The sequence below is a fragment of the Culex pipiens genome, chromosome 3, assembly GCF_016801865.2.
Source record: "Culex pipiens pallens isolate TS chromosome 3, TS_CPP_V2, whole genome shotgun sequence".
NCBI lineage: Eukaryota > Metazoa > Arthropoda > Insecta > Diptera > Culicidae > Culex > Culex pipiens.
In genome coordinates this window covers 151,888,019-151,908,399 of record NC_068939.1, presented here as the reverse complement: position 1 = coordinate 151,908,399, position 20,381 = coordinate 151,888,019, and the positions used below count along the sequence as shown (strand labels likewise).

At 34.8% G+C, this 20,381-nt stretch overlaps 1 protein-coding gene across 5 annotated transcripts in view; it reads left to right on the top strand.

The window, feature by feature from the left end:
* Positions 1-20,381, top strand: part of LOC120419999 (A disintegrin and metalloproteinase with thrombospondin motifs 7) — a 128,644-nt gene that overhangs the window by 40,837 nt on the left and 67,426 nt on the right. For 3 of the 5 annotated variants that reach the window (XM_052709294.1, XM_052709295.1, XM_052709296.1), the window contains exons 2-3: positions 5,586-6,186; positions 11,470-11,668. In XM_052709294.1, coding sequence (XP_052565254.1) covers positions 6,048-6,186; positions 11,470-11,668 — 338 coding nt within the window. In that variant the 5' untranslated portion in view covers positions 5,586-6,047. Of the gene's footprint in view, positions 1-5,058; positions 6,187-11,469; positions 11,669-20,381 lie in introns of those variants that run through there. The other 2 variants (XM_039582891.2, XM_052709297.1) reach the window with 2 other exon arrangements.

Here is a 20,381-nt window from a genome sequence, read left to right as displayed (position 1 = left end):
GAATTGAATGTAAATAACACAAATGAATTTCTTCCGATTTAAAAAAAAAAAACGCTATTTCAAGAACATGACGCAGAGTGGCAAATCTTCAAGTAAATTCATATTCAAAATCCACTGTGGATACGCTAAAAGCATTTCCCCTTAAGTGCTATAAAAATTCTACTCATCAATCGCCAACGATCACGATGATGATAATGATAATGATGATGATGGAATCGCGTCCCATGACTAACAACACCACTCATCAATCATCGCTGTCAAACGGGTGTCGGCAGTCGTCATTCCGATAAATATACACATAAATAATCCCGATCGTTAAAAAATCGCATCTGCAAACACTTCTGGCTTCGGCTCTTCTGGCTCCTCTTCAAAATTGAATCTGGAAAAGTGCGTTCGTTTCAAACGGATTTATATTTATTTATTTATTTTTCATTTGGAATGATGTGGAATTGGTGTGCTTTTAATTCTGAATCGCCTTGAAAAACGAAACCGTTCCGCTTTTCATCGAAGTCGTTTCCAATTCGAAATTCGATCAACAAACGATCTCGTTCGTTTTGACTTAATCCTCAGTTTAAGCGCCTTTCCGCTCTCTTTTCTCGATCGTTGACACACACACACACACTCACACACAATCCCTCTAATCATCTTCTCGTTCTGCCTCTCAAACTCTCCTCCATTCATGCTTGTTTTCTTCTCCTTCTTCATTCCAGCTTCACCATCGATCGATCGATCGCCGGCGGCAGTTCTCTTCCGCGGACTCTCCCATCAATCTGGCCACTTTACGACCTTATTAGGCGGTTTTTCCTCCCCTATCGGGTCTGAGCGCCGCAAAACTGAGGCCCGATGCCCGAACCATCGTAGATAAAACAAAACATTCTCTCCCCCGACTAGCTTTGCCACCCGAGTTAGTGGGTGGAAGCGATCGTGGACGCGACTTCCGAGCGCCAGAAACCACATCAAAACAAAAGCACGACGCGCGTGACGTTGCGTGGACTGCAGTGTCTTTTGATCACTGTTGGAATAGTGTGTCGCACGTTTCACCGTGTTTCTCTCTCACTCTCACTCTCTTAAGATCTTTTTTTTCGGGGCTCGGAAACCTTTGATCTGGATTAAACAGTAGCGCGAGAATTGATTATGGAGAAACATTTTAAAAGGTCATTCAAATATTCTGCCAGTTGCCGAAAATTGATTTTATGTATAATTTTTGATTTGGTTCAAAATTTGTGGAGGCCCTCCCTATTGGCAGCTGTCAAATTTTTGCCGTTAAGCTATGATTTTTTTTGAAAAAAAAAATTTTTTAGGAGTAAAAAACAAAAATTTAAGCTCATTTTTTGCCTTTTTTACAAAAAAAAGTTGAAGGTTTGTTTTGGAAAAACGCTTTTCTCAGAAATCTTTAAAAAATCGTGCACGGCGGGGAATCGTACCAGGAAAAAATCCTATTATTAATTTGAAGGTTTTGATGCGTTCTTTCGCTTGAACTTTGGTCCGAAACCCGGACCTCAAAGCCTGATTTTTGAGAGCTCTTTTTCTGAAATACTTGTGCGATGTCTGTATCCGCTCTTAAAAAATTGTGTCTTCCATCATTGGACAACCGCTCGTAAAACCCACAATTTTTATATTTCAGAATTGTAGCCCTGGGGTCGGAGACGAACATTCTATTTTTCGATTCACAGTTTTGGACAAGTAAATGTGGTCAAAGCCATTTTTAGAGGTATTTTTTGGACTACAGTCGACTCTCTGGCTGTCGATCTTCTCGATATCAATAATCCTCCATCTATCGATGAATTCTTTAGTCCCTTCAATCTGCATACTTCAATAATCTTCATTCCTCGATATTTTCCCTTGCTTGAAGGATCTCTTCCTCGACGGTCCCTTGGATTCTGTTTGCTTTAAAAATCTCTTCCGGTTGTCAATAAATTCACTTTCTCATGGCTTTCATAGACATTTTTCTTGACGAAACGAAGCTTTGAAGGGTGTTTGACATTAGTTTGTTTTTGTTTGATGGACGTTGCCATGATTCTCTGGGTATCAAGAAAAAAATATTTTCAATCGAGTCTTCATTTTGCATCGTTCTGTAAACTGATGATTCTCTTCCTCGATGGTCCCTTGGATATTGACAACCAGAGAGTCGACTGTATTTTACAGATAACACTTTCAAATTAGAAGAATTCAGTGCGCTGTAAACTGCTTGGGCCCAAAATTTGAAGCTTTTCCAAGATTTATTTCCAGAGATATAGCCATATTTGTGTTTTACGTCATATTTTTTCCTATTTAATTTTTGGATTTATACTGAATCATATACTGCACATCAAATTCGAAGGCCCAGCTCGTTCTCGCTCGAAAGATCGAGAAGTCGTCAAGTCGAAGCATAAACGCCAGCACATTCACGCTTGCGCGTTTTACGCTGCACGTGAAAGTGTTCTTCCTGGCTTCTGATAATAGATCGACAAAGTGCAATATCGAAACATATATTTTTAAGTTAATCATAGACTAACATTAAAGATTGAGTACTCTTTATTTTTTTCTAATAATGTCAAACGAATATGTTTTTCTTGATAAAATGTTATAAATTTAGACGAAAAAGTTGAAGAAAAAAATATTTTCATAAAATCATTGGAATTTTGTATATTTTTGATAGTAGCATAGCTGTAAAGAGCAACTCTCTACGAAATCGGCCGATTTCGACCATTTTTATTTTTTATATTTTTTTATTTGACTTAAACCTTGTTGGGGCCTTCCCTATGACTAAATAAGCTATTTTGCGTCATTGGTTCACCCATACAACCCTAGTAACATTTTAGGTTTTAAGTAAGCCATAAAAGCCCATATAGGCCGTATGAAGGTTTCCAGAACCATGTAAGTTTAAAAATGTTACTAGGGAAGTCTCTATACAATTTTGGCTGCTGTCCATACAAAAATGGTACAAAAGTATTAAATCAGCTGTTACTTTTGAGCGAATTTTCTGATCAATTTGGTGTCTTCGGAAAAATTGTAGGTATTTTTGAGACTTTTGAAAAAAAAAATAGGTAAACAGAAAAAAAATTTGCCGATTTTTAAATCAACTTTTTTTTCACTGAAACTCAATTTCCCAAAATACGTTTTTTTTATCTTCGAGATTTTTTGATATGTTTTAGGGGACAAAAATCCGCAACTTTTGAGCCATAGAGAAACATGGTCAAAAAATCTGAATTTTTGAAAAAACAGTGATTTTTGGAAAAAATCGAAGTTTCATGCAAAAACAAGTTTGACATTATTTTTCAATGCAAAATTGAATTTGCAATTGAAAAGTACTTCACAGATTATTTATAGAGGGCTCCGTTTTCAAGATATAGCCACCGAAAGTTTGATTTTAGCGAAATATTTGCAGTTTTCAGTTTTTGAAAATAGTGACCATTTCTAAAAATATTTTTTTTAAGAAGTTCAGAAAATTTGCTATAAAATTGTCTAAGAGACATTGAAGATTGGACCTCGGGTCGCTGAGCTAGAGCCGCTTTAAGAAAAAGAAACACGAAAATTGAAGTTTTCTTAACCTCACGAAAATAAACCACAATTTTCTAATGACCTCAGCAACTAATGGTCCGATTATCAATGTTAATGCATGAAACTTTCGTGAAATTTTCCGATCTTTTCGAAAAAAATATTTTGAAAATTTAAATCATGACTAACATTTTAAAAGGGCCAAACATTGAATATTACGCCCATTTAAAATGCTAGTCTTGATTTAAAAAAAAATCATTTTTTTTCGAAGAGATCGGAAAATTTCACAAATTTGATTGCAAATTCAATTTTGCATTAAAAAATAATGCCAAACTTGTTTTTGCATGAAACTTCGATTTTTTCCAAAAATCACTATTTTTCAAAAATTCATAACTCGGCGGCAGATTTTTTGACAATGTTTCTCTATGGCTCAAAATTTTAGTCCCCTAAAACATATCAAAAATCTCGAGAATCAAAAAATATGTATTTTGGGAAGTTGAGTTTTAGTGAAAAAAAAAAGTTGATAAAAAAATCCGTGCAATTTTTTTCCGTGTACCTATTTTTTCTCAAAAGTCCTCAACAATACCTGCAACTTTGCCGAAGACACCAAATTGATCAGAAAATTCACTCAAAAGTTACAGCTGTTTGAATATGTGCGTACCATTTTTGTATGGCCAGCTGCCATACCAGCTGGTTGAACCAATGACACAAAATAGCTTATTTGGTCATAGGGAAGGCCCCCACAAAGTTTGAGCCAAATCAAAAAATACAAATCAAATCCATTTACGGTTTTGGTAGAGAATTGTTCAACTGTCATAGTTTGATCAAATCAAATCAATCAAACCATCCACATTAACGACCCCCGGGTCTTTTGTGGTCTCTATTGCAAGTTTCTGCTCGAACCTAGGAGTCCGAAGGCTTGAATGGGGAGAGCACCCAAACCTCTTTCTACTCCAAGGAACCTTCCACCCCAGTGTTTGAACTGACGACCTTTGGATTGCGAGTCCAACCGCCGCCAGCGATTCCACCGGAGTAGGCTTGGTTTGGTGTGTTGTTTGTACTTATGGCATGAAGACGACTCCTACACCTGAAATGACTTAACGGCTTAACAACCAAGGCCGGGACCGACATTTTACTTCCTCATCCGATGGAAGGTTGCAGCAGATGGGAATCAAACCCAGAATCATCCGCTTACAAAGCGGACAGCGTAACCATTCGGCCACGCACTGCCACTGTCATAGTTTGATATAAAGTTCAATTTTAAAATATTCACAGTAATTCAAGCCATTGCCGATATTTTGCATGTGTTGAGTTACTCAAATATACAAATGTACAAAAAAAAAACTTAAAATGCATTTTCCTGCAATAAAAATCATTTTTCGCGAGATTTAACCCATTTCCATAAACAATGCCGCAGAAATTTCTTAAATCGGAAAAAAGCAAAATTAATCCAATGTTTTTTTCTCGTTCATTCGCGCGCTGCCAACACTGCCGCAAGATCAGGCCGTCGTGCGACGCCTTCCGACGTCGCGTCACGCCATCGCACCGGGCTTCGGGTCGCGATCAGCGCCCAGCCGCGATCGCGCGCTCAGTCTGTCGGTGCGAGCGGTTCGGGTCGAACGCGCGCAATTCTCTCTTCGTGCTTCGAGTGTGAGATTGTTAGGTTTGAAACGATTTCCGTTTTGTTTTCTCTTCGGCGCAGCATCCGTAGTCGTTAATCAAATCGATTGTTATCGGAGTGCCGGGATTGGTTGATTTCTACTCCTGAAGCACAATGCTCGGGTCCATTGATAATGGCTAAGACCTCGGGCCGGCTATTGTTGTTGCGACGTTCGGGAATTGTTTTCGGTGTGTCGTGCGTCGGCGTGGGTGGATTGAAGAAGGAAGCCAACCGGGATCGTCGGGTTTTGAACTCCCGAAGTGAGTTCTGCCAGTTATGATCGATGGCGCAAGTGGTTCTGAGCGTGTGTGAGCGAACGCGCGCGCGCGCGTTCTAATCCAGTTTTAAGCGTTTCGCTGGAAATTGGCGTTTAACAAACGCTGAAAGTGGAGCTTAGCGTGAATAATAATAATAAAAAAAATCGTAATAACCTGCCAAATACACCCAGGAAGGAGAAGCAGAAGAAAAAACAACAACTCGACGAGAGCAAGCCCCAAAACGATACGGTTTAGTGATTCAGCAGTTTGAAAGTGCGTATTATATTTGCCAAGATCGGCCCGAAGTTCGGGTTCGTGGCTTAAGCGAGCAATTTTTTTTTCGGGTGTTGAGCGGAAACCATTTTCGCACCGGAGAGTGGATAAACGGTGTGTTTAGCAAAGTATTTAGGAAGATCGCGGGCGAAGCAGCAGAGAAGGAAGAGTGCTAATTGTGGAGGTCGAAGACGTTGGCCGAAGTCAGAGTGACAAATTTGCACCGGAAACAGCAGCCAAAATAGAAAAAAAAGAAGGTTGTTTTGTTTGCTTGTTGCGAAAGAGAGTTTGTGTGTGTTTTTGCGTTTAACTAAACGAAAATTTGAAGAAAAAAGATCCGTGTCCTTCTTGGAAGTCGGATCATTGGAATAGAAGAAGCCATGTCAACCAGTGCGGCGTTGGTTTTTAGGCAGAGCTTCTTGACCAGTAGCTGCTGGATTTTTGTATTACTAGCCGTCGGTGGATTGATTCGCATCGACACCGTGCGGGCGGAGCAACAATCGGAAACGGAGCATCAAGGTTAGTAGGAAGCGAAAGTGAGGTTAGACCGTGAGATAGCGATTTTTTGCAATGACAGTTTTTATCAAATTTTATGTAGCCATTTTTTCACAGTCTCAAATAATGAACTACCAAAAATCGCAAATCATTTGTTGCGCGACTCTATGGTTGTCGATCAGCCTTTCCTCGATAACCTTTCCTGTTTCGATCATTTTGAAGCTTTGATATTTTCGTTCCATAATTGGATATCTCCCTTTCTCGATGTTTTTTTTTTTTTTGTTACGAAAAAAGACTTACAGAAATAGGAGATACAATCAACATAAAAATTATTCAAAATATATTTTCCAATTGTCTTTCTTTTGTGTAATGTCAATATAAACATTGTTTTAAGGGGTTGTAAATCGGCAAAAATGTCAGAGATTGGTTTGAGCACACTTTTAAACTTTTTTCAAAAATATTTTTTCAGGGCATTCAAATATTCCTTTTCATCTATTATCAAAACAAATTTGAAGACATTTGGTTGTAGCATTGCGGAGATATAGCTATTTGAAGTTAGCAGTTTCAAAAAACGGGTGCCATGATATCTCAACATTGCTTCTACCAAATCGACTCAAATTTGTGGTGAAGACTCGTTAAACCGGTTCCGTTTGCATGCACGGAGAAAAAAGAGTTCCCAAATTCGTGAACAAGCGTTCATGAAAATGGGAACCACGAACAAAGTGTTCAAATTTCATGGTACGTTTTTCAAAATCGTACCATGGGATTTGAACACTTTGTTCGAGGTTCCCATTTTCATGAACGCTTGTTCACGATTTTGGGAACTCTTTTTTCTCCGTGTGATGGAGGCCGATTTTCAAAAAGTGTTTTTAAAAAAAAAGATTAAAATATTTTTTTGTTGTTCATATAAAAAAAATCGCCAGTTTTTGATTTTTGAATCTTTTGAAAATTCAAAATTTAAAAATCGGGCTTCATCATGCACACGGGATATGTCTTGGAAGACTTCACCCAAAATTTCAGCCAATTTGGTCCGTCCCATCTCGAGATATCGTGGCACCCGTAAATCAACTTGATGTTCAGAGAAAAACGCTCAGTTTGCTTTGCGCATGGCAAATCTCTGAGGCTTCAATCGTCTCTAACTCAGTTAAATCATGAAATACCTTCATGAAACTTTCAGGAGTGATTGAAAGTCATTTTTTAAGTGGAATTTTGTGATTTTCTACATGTATGTAACGCCTTAAGTTTTATCATCCCGCCCTGAAATTTCTTCAAAGATCATTAAATAAAAATTAAAATTAGCGCCTGTAATCAAAATTTGTATAAGGATTACTTGTAAAACCGATTGTCATCCAATTTATAAACATTTGTAATCAAATAAGGCTTTTTATCTTCTTCCAATTTAATATATATATCTACCTGTGATGATAGCATGACAGCAACTCTTCCAAGGATCAGCATTTTTTTGTAAAAAAAATTGTGTTTGTATTTGGATGAAACTTTCTAAGTACCTTTACTATGACCAGAAAAAATTTAACAGTCCATACAAAAAGGCTATTAAAATATTCCGAAATCTGTATGCTGAGAAAGCATTTCCTAATTAATATGGTGCGTTCGAACAAAATACAATTTTTGTAAATCAGGGGAAAAGTCAAAAATCTTTATCGCTACAGTGAATTTTGTTATTTTTTCCCAATTTTTTTTTTTTGAAAATTGTGGAAAAAGTAAAAACAAATGGTGCAGTGTTGCCATTTTTTCGAAACAGTCATAATTTTTGAAAGTCGGGGAATATCCAATTTTTTATATTTATTAATTTATTTGTTTACAGTGAATTTTGTTATTTTTTCCCAATTTTTTTTTTTTGAAAATTGTGGAAAAAGTAAAAACAAATGGTGCAGTGTTGCCATTTTTTCGAAACAGTCATAATTTTTGAAAGTCGGGGAATATCCATTTTTTTATATTTATTAATTTATTTGTTTTTTTTTATTTTTTTAGGCCGCTGCAAATAAATTTTGAAGTTTCTGTCCCTTGACTCTGACCTAAGTTGTGGGAAAGGGGGGTGCATAAAATTAAAAAAATATAAAAATTGAAATGCAGAGCCATGGTTTCCACAATTTAATGAAAAAAAGTGTTTTAAAATGCATTCTACATTTGGTCTGTTGTTTTGCCATCATAAGTTTCAAAAATATCTAAGTATTGACAAAAATGTTATATTTCACGAAAATAGTTTTTTTTGGTGCTGTGCATTGTAATTTCATAAAAATTTCAAATATTTTAAACAAGCCCATACATTCTAAATGATTATCAATACAGAAAATTCATTTAAGATTGGTGACATGAAGATTGATAAAAATGTTTACAACGGCATTTACAATTTTGTTATCTCTTTTATCTAAAGAGTAAAAATTATTATACCGAGTTGCCATTTTTTTTTAAACGAAGCATATTTTTTGAAAACCGGGTAAAAATGTCAAAGATATTTTTTATGCAGTTTTGCCTGTTTTTCGAAAGAATCATAGTTTTTTTTTTAAATCGGAGAAAAAAATTATAATTTTTTATGCCGTTTTGCCTTTTTTCGTAAGAAACATAGATTATAAAAATCAAGGTAAAAGTCAACCATCTTTTTTGATACAGTGTTGCCATTTTAAAGAAGTAATCTTAATTTTTGAAAGGCGGGGAAAAATGTCAAAAAATCTCTATTTCTACAGTGTTTTTTTTTTGTTACTTTTTCAACAACTTTTTTTTTCGGAAATTGGAGAAAAAGGTAAAAAATAATGGTACAGTGTTGCCATTTTTTCAAAAGAATCTAAATTTTTGAAAATCGGGTTAAGTTGTGTAAAATATTTTTTGGTACAGTTTGGATAAGAAAATAGGGAAAAAATGTTTTTTTTATGAAAACGGGAAGAAAATCAAAAATCTTTTTTAAATTCCGAGTTGCCATTTTTTCGAAAGAAGCATATTTTTTGAAAACCAGGTAAAAATGCCAAAAATACGTTTTGATACAGTTTTGCCCATTTTTCGAAAGATTTTTTTTAATCGGAGAAAAAAAAACAATTATTTTATGCCGTGTTGCCATTTTTGTTCATAAGAAACATAGATAATGAAAATCAGGGTAAAAATAAAAAAAATGGTAGCAGTTTTTTTTGTAATTGATTTTTTCTGCTTTCGTTAAATCTCACCTATTATAACAAATTAATTTAATCCAATGATTACTGATAATGCTGTAGCTGCAAGGATCTCATTAACTCTACACTAGTTTATAAGTTGAAACAAAATGTATTATGCTTAGTACAAGAAATAAACAAGAATTGAATTGAATAAAAAAATGATGCAGTGTTGCCATTTATTCGAAAGAATCTCAGTTTTGAAAAGCGGAGAAAAAAATCAAAATTCTTTTTAAATACAGTTATACCACTTGTTCGAAAGAATCGGGAAAGAAATCGGGTAAAAAAATCATTTTTTTATACAGCACATATTTTTGAACATATCAAATGTTAGTTCTAATGAAACCATTTGAAGTATTTGATTATCTGAAGGCCTCTAGAATTTTTTTTTTTGGTAATAGAATAGGGATTTTTTCCCCGTAGTCTTATTTTTTATTGTTGACCTTTAGTATGACACTTATGCTTAAACTACTTTGAAATGATTAAAAAAAATCCGTTAGGGTGGCTAAGGCTGTGATAAAATATTGAGAAAATACATTGAGTAATCTAATAGGCAATCAATCATTCGAAATCGACTAAAATGGGATCGCAGTACTCAAATTTGAAACACAGAAAAAAAAATTTGTCATGCTTCGTTTATCTGAATCGAAATTTCGAATAATCGAGTCCCGACTGAAGATATGTTAGCTTGAACATAATGTTTTATCTCCTCATAAAATAATATAAATGTATTGCTTAAATTTTAAGAGTAGATTGTGGCACTAATATCTCAGTTTTTTTCAAGTCTTACTTTTCGATAAATTTTTAGACGTTTTTATACAGAGTTTCATACAACGTTTTTTGCAATTCCGAAAACACCATTTGAACAGAATTTTAGGACAAACGTCCATGCATAGAGTCAATTAATCGTTTAAATTTAAAAAAAATATGTTGAAAAGTATAATTTTTCCGAACAAGTGCTGAAAAGTTCAACTTTTCAGCATTTGTTTAGGGATGGGTTACTGTTCAATTTTGTTATTTTTGGTACAGAAAAGTAGGCTGTTTCGTTATGCAAGAATGCGACGAAAAGTAAGTAGTAGTAGTAGTTTCACGACGGAGTTGCAAAAACGTTATTATATATAATTCTTGAGATTTGTCTTAAAAAAATATTTAGATTCAATGTCGTAACATAATTTTTATAACAAACTTTCTACTAAGCATTTGAAATCTATTTTGTTTGTGTTTAAACAAAACCTTGAATCTAAAACCACTATACATGCTGCGGTTTATAATTTATTAGACTTTAAATGATCTTTTTTATGAAATCTTGTCTACGTTTCATAAGCGAGCAAGATTTGCATCAAGTACCCCAACCTAAAATCAGTTCTGAAAACCTTACAAGTATTCCCATTGACGTAATAAGAACGACGAACAATTAAAGCAAGTCCTCTCAAAAGGTGTCTTCAATCACTTAGCGGTGAGAAGCCGCCCGAGATCGGATGTTTTACGAGGTTGCGGTTTGTCAAGCGTCAGTTGTAATTCACTACGGCTCGTTAAAAGCTGTCAACTTTGCGGTGTTCCAGCGACGTTTCTAGAATGCATTTATTTTCCTTCTCTCTTTCTTTTGATTAATCTCAAACTCATCATGCTCGCCTCAGAGCTCACAGCCAAATCGTCAAAATCCAGCAAGTCAACATGCTCTGACTAAGCAAGCATAAATCTGGCCCCTAATCCCGGTATCACGCGTGTGCCTCAAGCGAGCGCGTGCTGACAGCTCAATAAAGTTTAAAGTCAGAGACGGGGCCTAACGGCAAAGCATCAGCCGGTGACATGACAAATAGGTAATCAGCCATTGGGAAAATGGCTTCCCCGATAGCCCCCCCGAACGAATTAGGTGAGAGAGGTCTTAATTGATGGAAAATTAACGAGCCACTTCGACTCTCTTGGAGTGTGTAGCAGGAAGAATCACCATCCGGTACAACTTAATCCTTATGGGGTGCCATTTGTCAGCTGGTTTTGCTTTTTTTCAGCCACTTAAAGACACCAACAAATTGGAAACCATTAGGTTACAAATGTTTATTCGAGATTAAAATACGAGTCTTGGTGAATTCATTGATGAAAATTTGTAATCAACAAATTAACTGATTTCCGTTTTTTTCCTTTTAAGGTCTTTTCACTCACCACCTGAACGATGCCCGGCTGGTTATTCCGCGAAAAGTGACCCACCGAGGCGACCTACTGTCCCATCGGTTAGTTCACTTCCACGAGAGTGAAACGCTCGGACATCGAAATCGTAGAGCAGTCGTCGATGAGCGGTTGCACTACCATGTCGACGTTGACGACCAAACGCTGCACCTGGAATTGGAGTAAGTATCAAATTCCGATGCTCAAATCTTTAGTCTCAACATGAAACTAAATCGTACCTCTTCTAAATTTAGCTCTGTGACCTTTAAACAAATATTTAAAGTTTTAATGAAGAACCCCTCGACCGCCACTTGAGCGACCATATCGTCTCATAAATCCGCACCAAACCCCCTCCGCGCCAATTCCAAAAATAACCCCACACTCTTCCCGTATATCTTATCACACGAATCTGCTAATAATCAGAAAACATATTTATTCGACTGGCCCCAAGTGCCGAGCGGGACGTTGCCGGTCGCCACTTGGGGGCCAGCAGCCTGGTCGGCTGGACCCTTTACAAATTACCCATCAGACACGCCAGGTCGACGCCACGGGGTGCCCTGCGTAGGGAAGTGGGGGATTATTTTCAACGTTCACTTTGTTGAAGTTTTTAGGGTGAAAAAAATATTTTTTTCGATAGAATTGCACCAGAAATCTTTTTATTGGAAAACATGTTTCTGAGACTTCATTCCTTACTTTGATTGTTAAACATAAACAAATAAAAACTTCGGTAATTCAATATTACGCCCCACTGAAATGTTAGTTAGTAGTGAATGTTTCATATTTTAAAATTGAAAATCGGACCATTAGTTGTTGAGATCAGTTTTTCTGTTTTTAAATCTTTGCATGGTCATACCTCAGCAACTAAGGATCGTATCAACAAAGTTCAAAAAAGCAAAATAAAGGGATTTTTCTCAGCTTTTTAAACATATTCTTTCTAACGTAGGCAAACATGGGCACTAATTTAAAAAAAATAACTTTGACTATTTTCCCAAAAAAAGTACCTAAAAATGACTATAACTCGAAAACAGTGCAAATTATCAAAATTTCACTGAAGTACTTTTTGATTGAGCAATTCCGGGCAAGCTTATGGGAAATTGGACGAGCTTTCCAGTAAAAATATTTTCGAGACTGAAAAATCAAGTCTGTCATAAAGAAAATTCCAAAATCCACCATGAACATATTTTTAAACATTTTTATTATTTAAACCGCCGCATCTTCACAAGGATTGGACACAGGACAGTGATTAATATGAAGACTTTTATGTAAAATTGTCTAGAGAATCGATTCCCACTATCGGTTTTGAAAATTTGGACATTTAGACCACTTTTTCCAAAAACTGTTTCAGTAAATGATTTTTGTATTTATTTAGGAGAGACATACAATCATGCATTTTTCGTGAATTTTTGTAACATCTTAGGCTACTTCCTCAAAAAAATTTAACGAAAAAAAATCGTGGCATCACCTTAAAATTTAACTTTCAAACATAAATATTTGAAAATGTCATGGAAGTGGCGTGAATTTTTCTTCAGTGTATTTTTTCCAGAAAGCTCGTCCAATTTCCTACAAGTTTGTCTTTGAACACTTTTTGATACAATGCAACGGCTTCGAGGCACAGTAATTTTTAAATTATTCAATTCAATTCAATTCGGTTTTATTGGTGAATAATCAAGATACAATAAGTGCTTTTGAGGTACATAACAGAGTTTTGGAAATACTTTCAGCTGTGTGTTACATCATAATCCATTTTGGAACAATTATTGCTTGTAAATAAAGGTGTCACCAAGAGCAAGAAGTTTTCTTTTTTTTAAATTATAAATTACAGAAATATTTAAAACTCTTACACCCTACTCAAATGTAATTTTTAGGCTTAGTGATTTTTCACGCTCAAAAATTGCAAAACACCAAATTTCACGCAAATTTCGCGGATCTTGAAAAATATTGAAATAACTCTGAAAATCCAATGTTAAATTCACAGAAACTACTATTTATGCTTCATTATATATTATTCTTCAATAAACTAAAAAAATCTTCACTAAATTTGAATGTGACGCAAAAAAAAAATTCCTCCTGGTTTATGGATGGGCTCTATATATATTTTGAAACAAAATGTAGGGCATGCGTCCGGGTCCGGTGGTTTAGTGGTTAGCGTGGTAGCCTCTAAATCCCAGTATGGCCTGGGTTCAATCCCAGACGGACCCGATGGCATTTTTCGAGACGAGATTTGCCTGATCACGCCTTCTTTAGGATGGGGAAGTAAAACGTCGGTCCATTTTCGTAAAAGAGGTTTTGGGTGTCTCACCACATATAACCTTCGGACGCCTAGAAATGAGCAGAAACTTGCAACAGAGACCACAAAAGACCCAGGGTCGTTAAAGTGGATTGCTTTGCTTTTTTTTGTAGGGCATGCGTATTCCCATTAACTGAACTGTTCTTATAATATTCGACTAATAAAGCTATAATGTTTTCTGTTATATCATTTTTCATTTTATTGAATTTCATATCAAAGCAAGATTTAACAATCTTGTCCAGTCAAAATGAGTAAAATAAATTGAATTTTCTGCGACATTTAGCCCATTAAACATATTTTTAAGGGTTTTAGCTCACTTTTCTAAAACTAAATTTAAAATCAATTTTCAAAAATAATATAATTTTTTACAAAAGAAAACAAAAAAAAGCATTTTTTAACTTTCTATTTAAAAAAAAATTATATGTTTTTAAAATGTGATTCCTAAGATAAACAATACTTTTCATTTTATTTTGAATAAAACAAAGCTTGATTCTTTTAATTTCTTTAAAAACTATACCTTTCAAATTAAATAGCAGTGAAATGTTTGATATAGCGATTGAAAATATTACTAAATTTAGTTAGTTTCTAAAAACCTCAAAACTCTGAACATTTCTTCAAATGGTTCATATCAACTTGACATACATATATATTCAAGCTTTTTAATTGAAAACTAATAAAAATTAATTAAATAGCATTTTTGGATGAAATATTTATTAACTTGTTATGATTTGAGATAATAGATTAATTTCACGAATTTCATGCCGTCCACGAAATCGTCAAAAATCATTAACCCTATATTAGTAATTAAACCAGAGTATTCACTCGCTTAATTCTACACTAGTTCATAAGATTATTTTTATTCCTTTTTGAGTTTGATAAATTGTTTTGAGAGAATCGTTACATTTTCACACAAACATAAAATTTCACGGGATTTTGCGGAAGAATCCAAATTTCGCGGATTTCACGCTGTCCGCGAAATTGTGAAATTTCACTAACCCTAGTAATTTTTGAATACAATTGGCTCAATATACACAAAAATGGCTTATAAAGGCCTAGAATACTTTGTTTAAAAAAACTAACTTAATCCACCTAAGTGGTTGATGCTTTGGGTTTGGACACAAATTTCATCAAGTTTTTCTTAAAATCCGCTTCGCTTCGCTAGGAGACGGCGATTTTAGCGGATTGCAGACTGGATTTCGCCATGTGATGCATCAAGTTTTTCTTAAAATCCGCAAAAAAAGTACACAAATATCACTTAAGTGGTCATAACTCGAGACAGGGTTGCCAGATCTTCAATGTGTTGGACTCGTTGGAAAGGTCTTGCGATTACCTAACCAACGATGTATAACATGACGATATTTGAATCGATTTTCAGTCACTTATCCAACATCCGTATAAATACAAAAACACATTTCTATACATAACTTTTGTACTACAAATTGAAACTTTATGAAAATCAATAGGTACGTATGAGACCTTAAACCAAATCGAATGCAACTGCACAGAAAAAAAATCAATTCCCGTAATCGTGAATTAAGTTCACGAATGTGAGATCCACGAAGGAATTTATTCATGAGTATGGTGCATTTGCACCATAAACGTGAATATATTCCTTCGTGGTTCTCATAATCTTGAACTGACTTCACGGTTTCGAGAATTGTTTTTTTTTCTGTGTGGTTTGACCAAAATCGGTTCAGCCAGTGCTGAGAAAATCAGTCAGAATTTTGGTCACATACACACACATACACACACACAGACATTTGCTCAGTTTTCGGTTCGGAGTCGATAGGTATACATGAAGGTGGGTCTACGAGCTTTCTATGAAAAGTTCATTTTTAGAGCAAGATTATAGCCTTACCTTAGTGAGGAAGGCAAAATCGTTGAAATCGGTGAGGTACCAGCAAAATTCCTGATTTGAGCTGGAATTGCTCGATTGCAAATTCAACTTTGAATCGAAAAATGATGTTGAACAATTTTTGACACCAAGATTTTGAATTTTTGAAAAAAAAATCATTATTGATTCAAAAACTCATAATTCGGTCAAAGATTTTTTGCCTATTCTAAAAATTTCTGAAAAGTTGGCATTTGATGTCCCCTAAAACTATCGGAAAAAATAGTGTTTTTTTTTTTGCAAATTTAGTGATTTAGTGACAAAAAATAAAAATCACCATTTTTGTTTACCGTGCATCAGTGTAGTCCTTATCCTACAACATTTTCAAAGACACCAAAACGATAAAAAAATTCCTTCAAAAGAATCAGATTTTTTGAATTTTCATATATAATTGCCAGCTTCCAAATTTGTATGGAAAATTATTTGGACAAACTAATGATGCAAAATGGCTTCTTTGAGCATACTGAATTCACCAAAAAAGTTTCAACCAGATTAAAAAATACAAAAAAAAAATAATGACCGAAATTTCAGAGAATTTTTAAAAGTAGAATTGAAGTAAAAATTGTAATAAAAATGATTCCGACGTTAATGTCATTTATTTATTTTTTCTGCTCCTTTCAATATTTTTCCAAAACAATGGAGGAAAAAACATATATTTATCAAAATAATTGAAATATTTCATTGTAAGCAATTTGTAATACAATAATAAACGTTTATGTTGGTATTTTTAACGAAAAACAGGCACTTTCAAGTTTTTTTGTTGATCCCCTTCACCTTCGTAGAACAAACTTCTAATAAAATTTGAACCAGTCTTAACGTTTTAACATCTCCCGAAATAAATAAACGACTTTCAACTTCGAATCGAAAAACAACTTTTAAACTTTGCTCTTGGTGTCGGCTTATGTTCAGTTTCATTAGCATTTAAAAAACATATAAAAGCAGCAAAAGGTTTAAGTATTTGGCAACCATGTTAAAAGTTTTAATTACTTGAGTACGATTTAATACCCTTTGTATGTTTTTGGTAAAGCATTTATATGAGGCATAAACATAATAAATAATCTAGTTTTTAAATGTTGCTACTTATTAAAAAATTATGTAGCTTTTCAAGGTCAGAAAGTTACTTCCAGAATTATATTTAAAAAAATATGAGGGGATTCCTGAAAATGAATAAATTAACATTATCCACATTTTAACCCACAAAAAAATAAACTTTCTCTACAGTGTAAACACGAATTCGAAAAAATCGCATTAAATTTTTGCACTTGGGGAGCACAGCCAAAATATATTTTATAAACACCTAAACTCCCAAACTTTTTTTTACAAAATACACAAAAAAATACTTTATGGGTTGCTTTCGACTGGTAAACTTGTTGCGAGTTGTTTGTGGCTTTCAAAGAAAATAAAACAGACCAAAAGATTTTGTTGTATGAAATTGCCCGACGTTTCGGCTCGGGTTTGAGCCTTTTTCAAGGGAAATTATGGTCTAATCGTTATCGACCCGAGCCGAAACGTCGGGCAATTTCTGATTTATGACTGAGAAAGCCACAATCAAACCCGTTAAAATAACACTTTCAGAGTGGCATTGATTCATACTGAACCTAATAGAGAAGTGTTCAAAATTTGGAAGTAGTACTCTCAAAGTATTGTAATTTTTTCAATGAAAAGAAACTGGAATCAGAAAGGGATTTTCCACTAAGAGCTGAAAAAAAAATAGTTGGTCAACTAAATTTTTTAAAGTATTTTTATAAAAAACTTTACGAACAGGTTTTGTACTACCCAAACCCATCTCTCCCCTACCACCCGGCCGGCGCTAAGTCTTGAACTCGTCGGTCATCTCTCGCCGGCGCATCTCACGTATCGCGGCGCTCGTCATGTAAGCGCCACACCGACGGTCAACCGACGACGACGACGACGGCCACAATCACAGACGGACAGACAGTCAGTCCCGACAGACAGGCGGACAGACAAACGGACAAACCGCGCGCGCGCTCCCGCGATCTTGATTCTGAAAAGAAAACGAGTTATTTTCACGTTCGTTTTCGCTTCCTCCTGCTCCTGCCTTCTCTCGCTCTCTCCCTCCCTTTCTTGGTTCTCTCTTGCCTTTCGGCGAACTGTTTGCTGCACTGCCAGCCATATAAGAGATGAATTTAATTTTCCATAAAAGACAATGAAATGAAAATTAAATCCAACTGTGCGGCGGCGGCGCCCTCTAGAGCTGAAGCTAAAAGTTGACCGGTAGGGTTCCAGCGGCAGTCGCGTCAAGCTGGCGTCCCATAATGGGAGATTTTTTGTTAAAAAAAAATGTAGTTGGCAAGTTTTGGCACTACATAGTTGACACTATGATAGCCATAAACCACGTGGACACTTCTTTTTGAATTTCAGGTACCGAAATATTTTGAAGTCATGATTTGTTTCTCTCATGCTGAGGATACACACTTTTTCAATTTTCGAAAGACAGGCTAATTAAACATATTTTTCGGAGTTTTTTGCAACTGAAATGAATAAGGGGTTTTCTCACAAAAACGCAATAAATTTCGCGTTCAAAGTATTTTTTGTGAATCAAAATCCGCATTCAAGTAAGCTCCAAATAACAACTTTAAAGCGGTTAAATATTTGTAGAAAATCTCAAGATTGCAAAATTTGGGGGTCTTCCCTATGACCAAAGAAGCTATTTTGTGTCATTGGTTCACCCATACAAGTCTCCATAAAATTTTGGCAGGTGTCCATACAAAAATGGCACGTAAATATTCGAATATCTGTAACTTTTGAATGAATTTTCTGATCAATTTGGTGTCTTCGGCAAAGTTGTAGGTATTGTTGAGGACTATTGAGAAAAAAATAGGTACACGAAAAAAAATCCCGATTTTTTTATTAACATTTTTTCACAAAAACTCAATTTCCCAAAATACGTATTTTTTTATTTTCGAGATTTTTTTATATGTTTTAGCAGACAAAAACCCGCAACTTTTAAGCCATAGAGATCCATGGTCAAAAAATCTGCCGCCGAGTGGGACCATCCATAAACCACGTGGACACTTTAGGGGGGGGGGGGGGTATGGCGATTGTCCACGCTCCATACAAAAAAGATTTTTTTTGTATGGACAATTGTCCACGAGGGGGGGGGGGGGTTGAGATTACCAAAAAAAGTGTCCACGTGGTTTGTGGATGGTCCCAGTTATGATTTTTTGAAAAAATTGTGATTTTTGGAAAAAAAAAAAAATCTAAATTTCATGCAAAAGCAAATTTGACGTATTTTATAATTAAATCATGACTAACATTTTAAATGGGCGTAATATTCAATGTTTGGCCCTTTTGAAATGATAGTCTTGCTTTAATTTTTTTCAAATATTTTTTTCGAAAAGATCGGAATATTTCACGAATGATTCATGTTTTAACATTGAAATTCGGACCATTTGTTGTTGAGATGTCGATTATTAGAAAATGGTGTGCTGTTTGGGTGAGACTTCGAAAAGTTCAATTTTCCTGTTTCTATTTCTTTAAGCCGCTTTATCTCAGCAACCAGAGGTCCAATCTTCAATGTCTCTTAGACAATTTTATAGCAAATTTCTGAACTTTTCAAAAAAAAATATTTTTAGAAATGGTCACTCATGGTCACTATTTTTTAAAAAATCGAAAAACTGCAAATATTTCGCTAAAATCAAACTTTTGGTGGCTATATCTTAAAAACAAGCCTTTTATCAAAAAATCTGTAAAGTACTTTTCGATTGGAAATTCAATTTTATTTAAAAAAAATTACGTCAAATTTGTTTTTGCATGAAATTTCGATTTTTTCCAAAAAACACTTTTTTTTCAAAAATTCATAACTCGGCGGCAGATTTTTTGACCATGTTTCTCTATGGCTCAAAATTTGCGGGTTTTTGTCCCCTTAAACATATAAAAAATCTCGAAAATCAAAAAAATACGTATTTTGGGAAATTGAGTTTTTGTGAAAAAAAAAGTTAATTAAAAAATCGGCAATTTTTTTCCGTGTACCTATTTTTTTCTCAATAGTCCTCAACAATACCTACAACTTTGCCGAAGCCACCAAATTGATCAGAAAATTCATTCAAAAGTTACAGATATTCGAACATTTACCATTTTTGTACGGACACAAAATAGCTTCTTTGGTCATAGGTAAGGCCCTCATAAAGTTTGAGCCAAATAAAAAAATACAAAAAATAAAAATGGTTGAAATCGGCCGATTTCGTAGAGAATTGCTCACTTACCTTGCTTACCTTGAAATTTTGATAAAGATAAAGATAAAATTCGTGAAATTTCTTGATTCTTGCGACCAATATTCCGACTTTTTGAAAAAAAAAACAATGTTTGTTCAAAAATTCATAACTAGATCAAACATTTTTTGCACATTCTGGAAATTTCTGAAAAGTTGGCATTTGATGTTCCCTAAAACATATCAGAAAATAATCAAAATTGTGTTTTTTTTTTGCGATTCAAGTGAAATTAAAAATCACCAACATGTTTGTACCAAGTATAATTTTTTTCAGTGTAGTCCTTATCTGCCCATAATTGAAAATTCGGCTATTATGCCAAATCAAGTATTCCGAGAAAAACGCGTTTTAGTGTTTGTCACCAAATCTCCGTCAAGGCAATTTCCCATAAGAGTGGCATATAAGCCGTTACGTTTTTTGCATCGGCAGCCAAGTCTATACACTATTTCAGTGAAATTCAAGTTCCAGAAGATGCGTTGGAACAACCT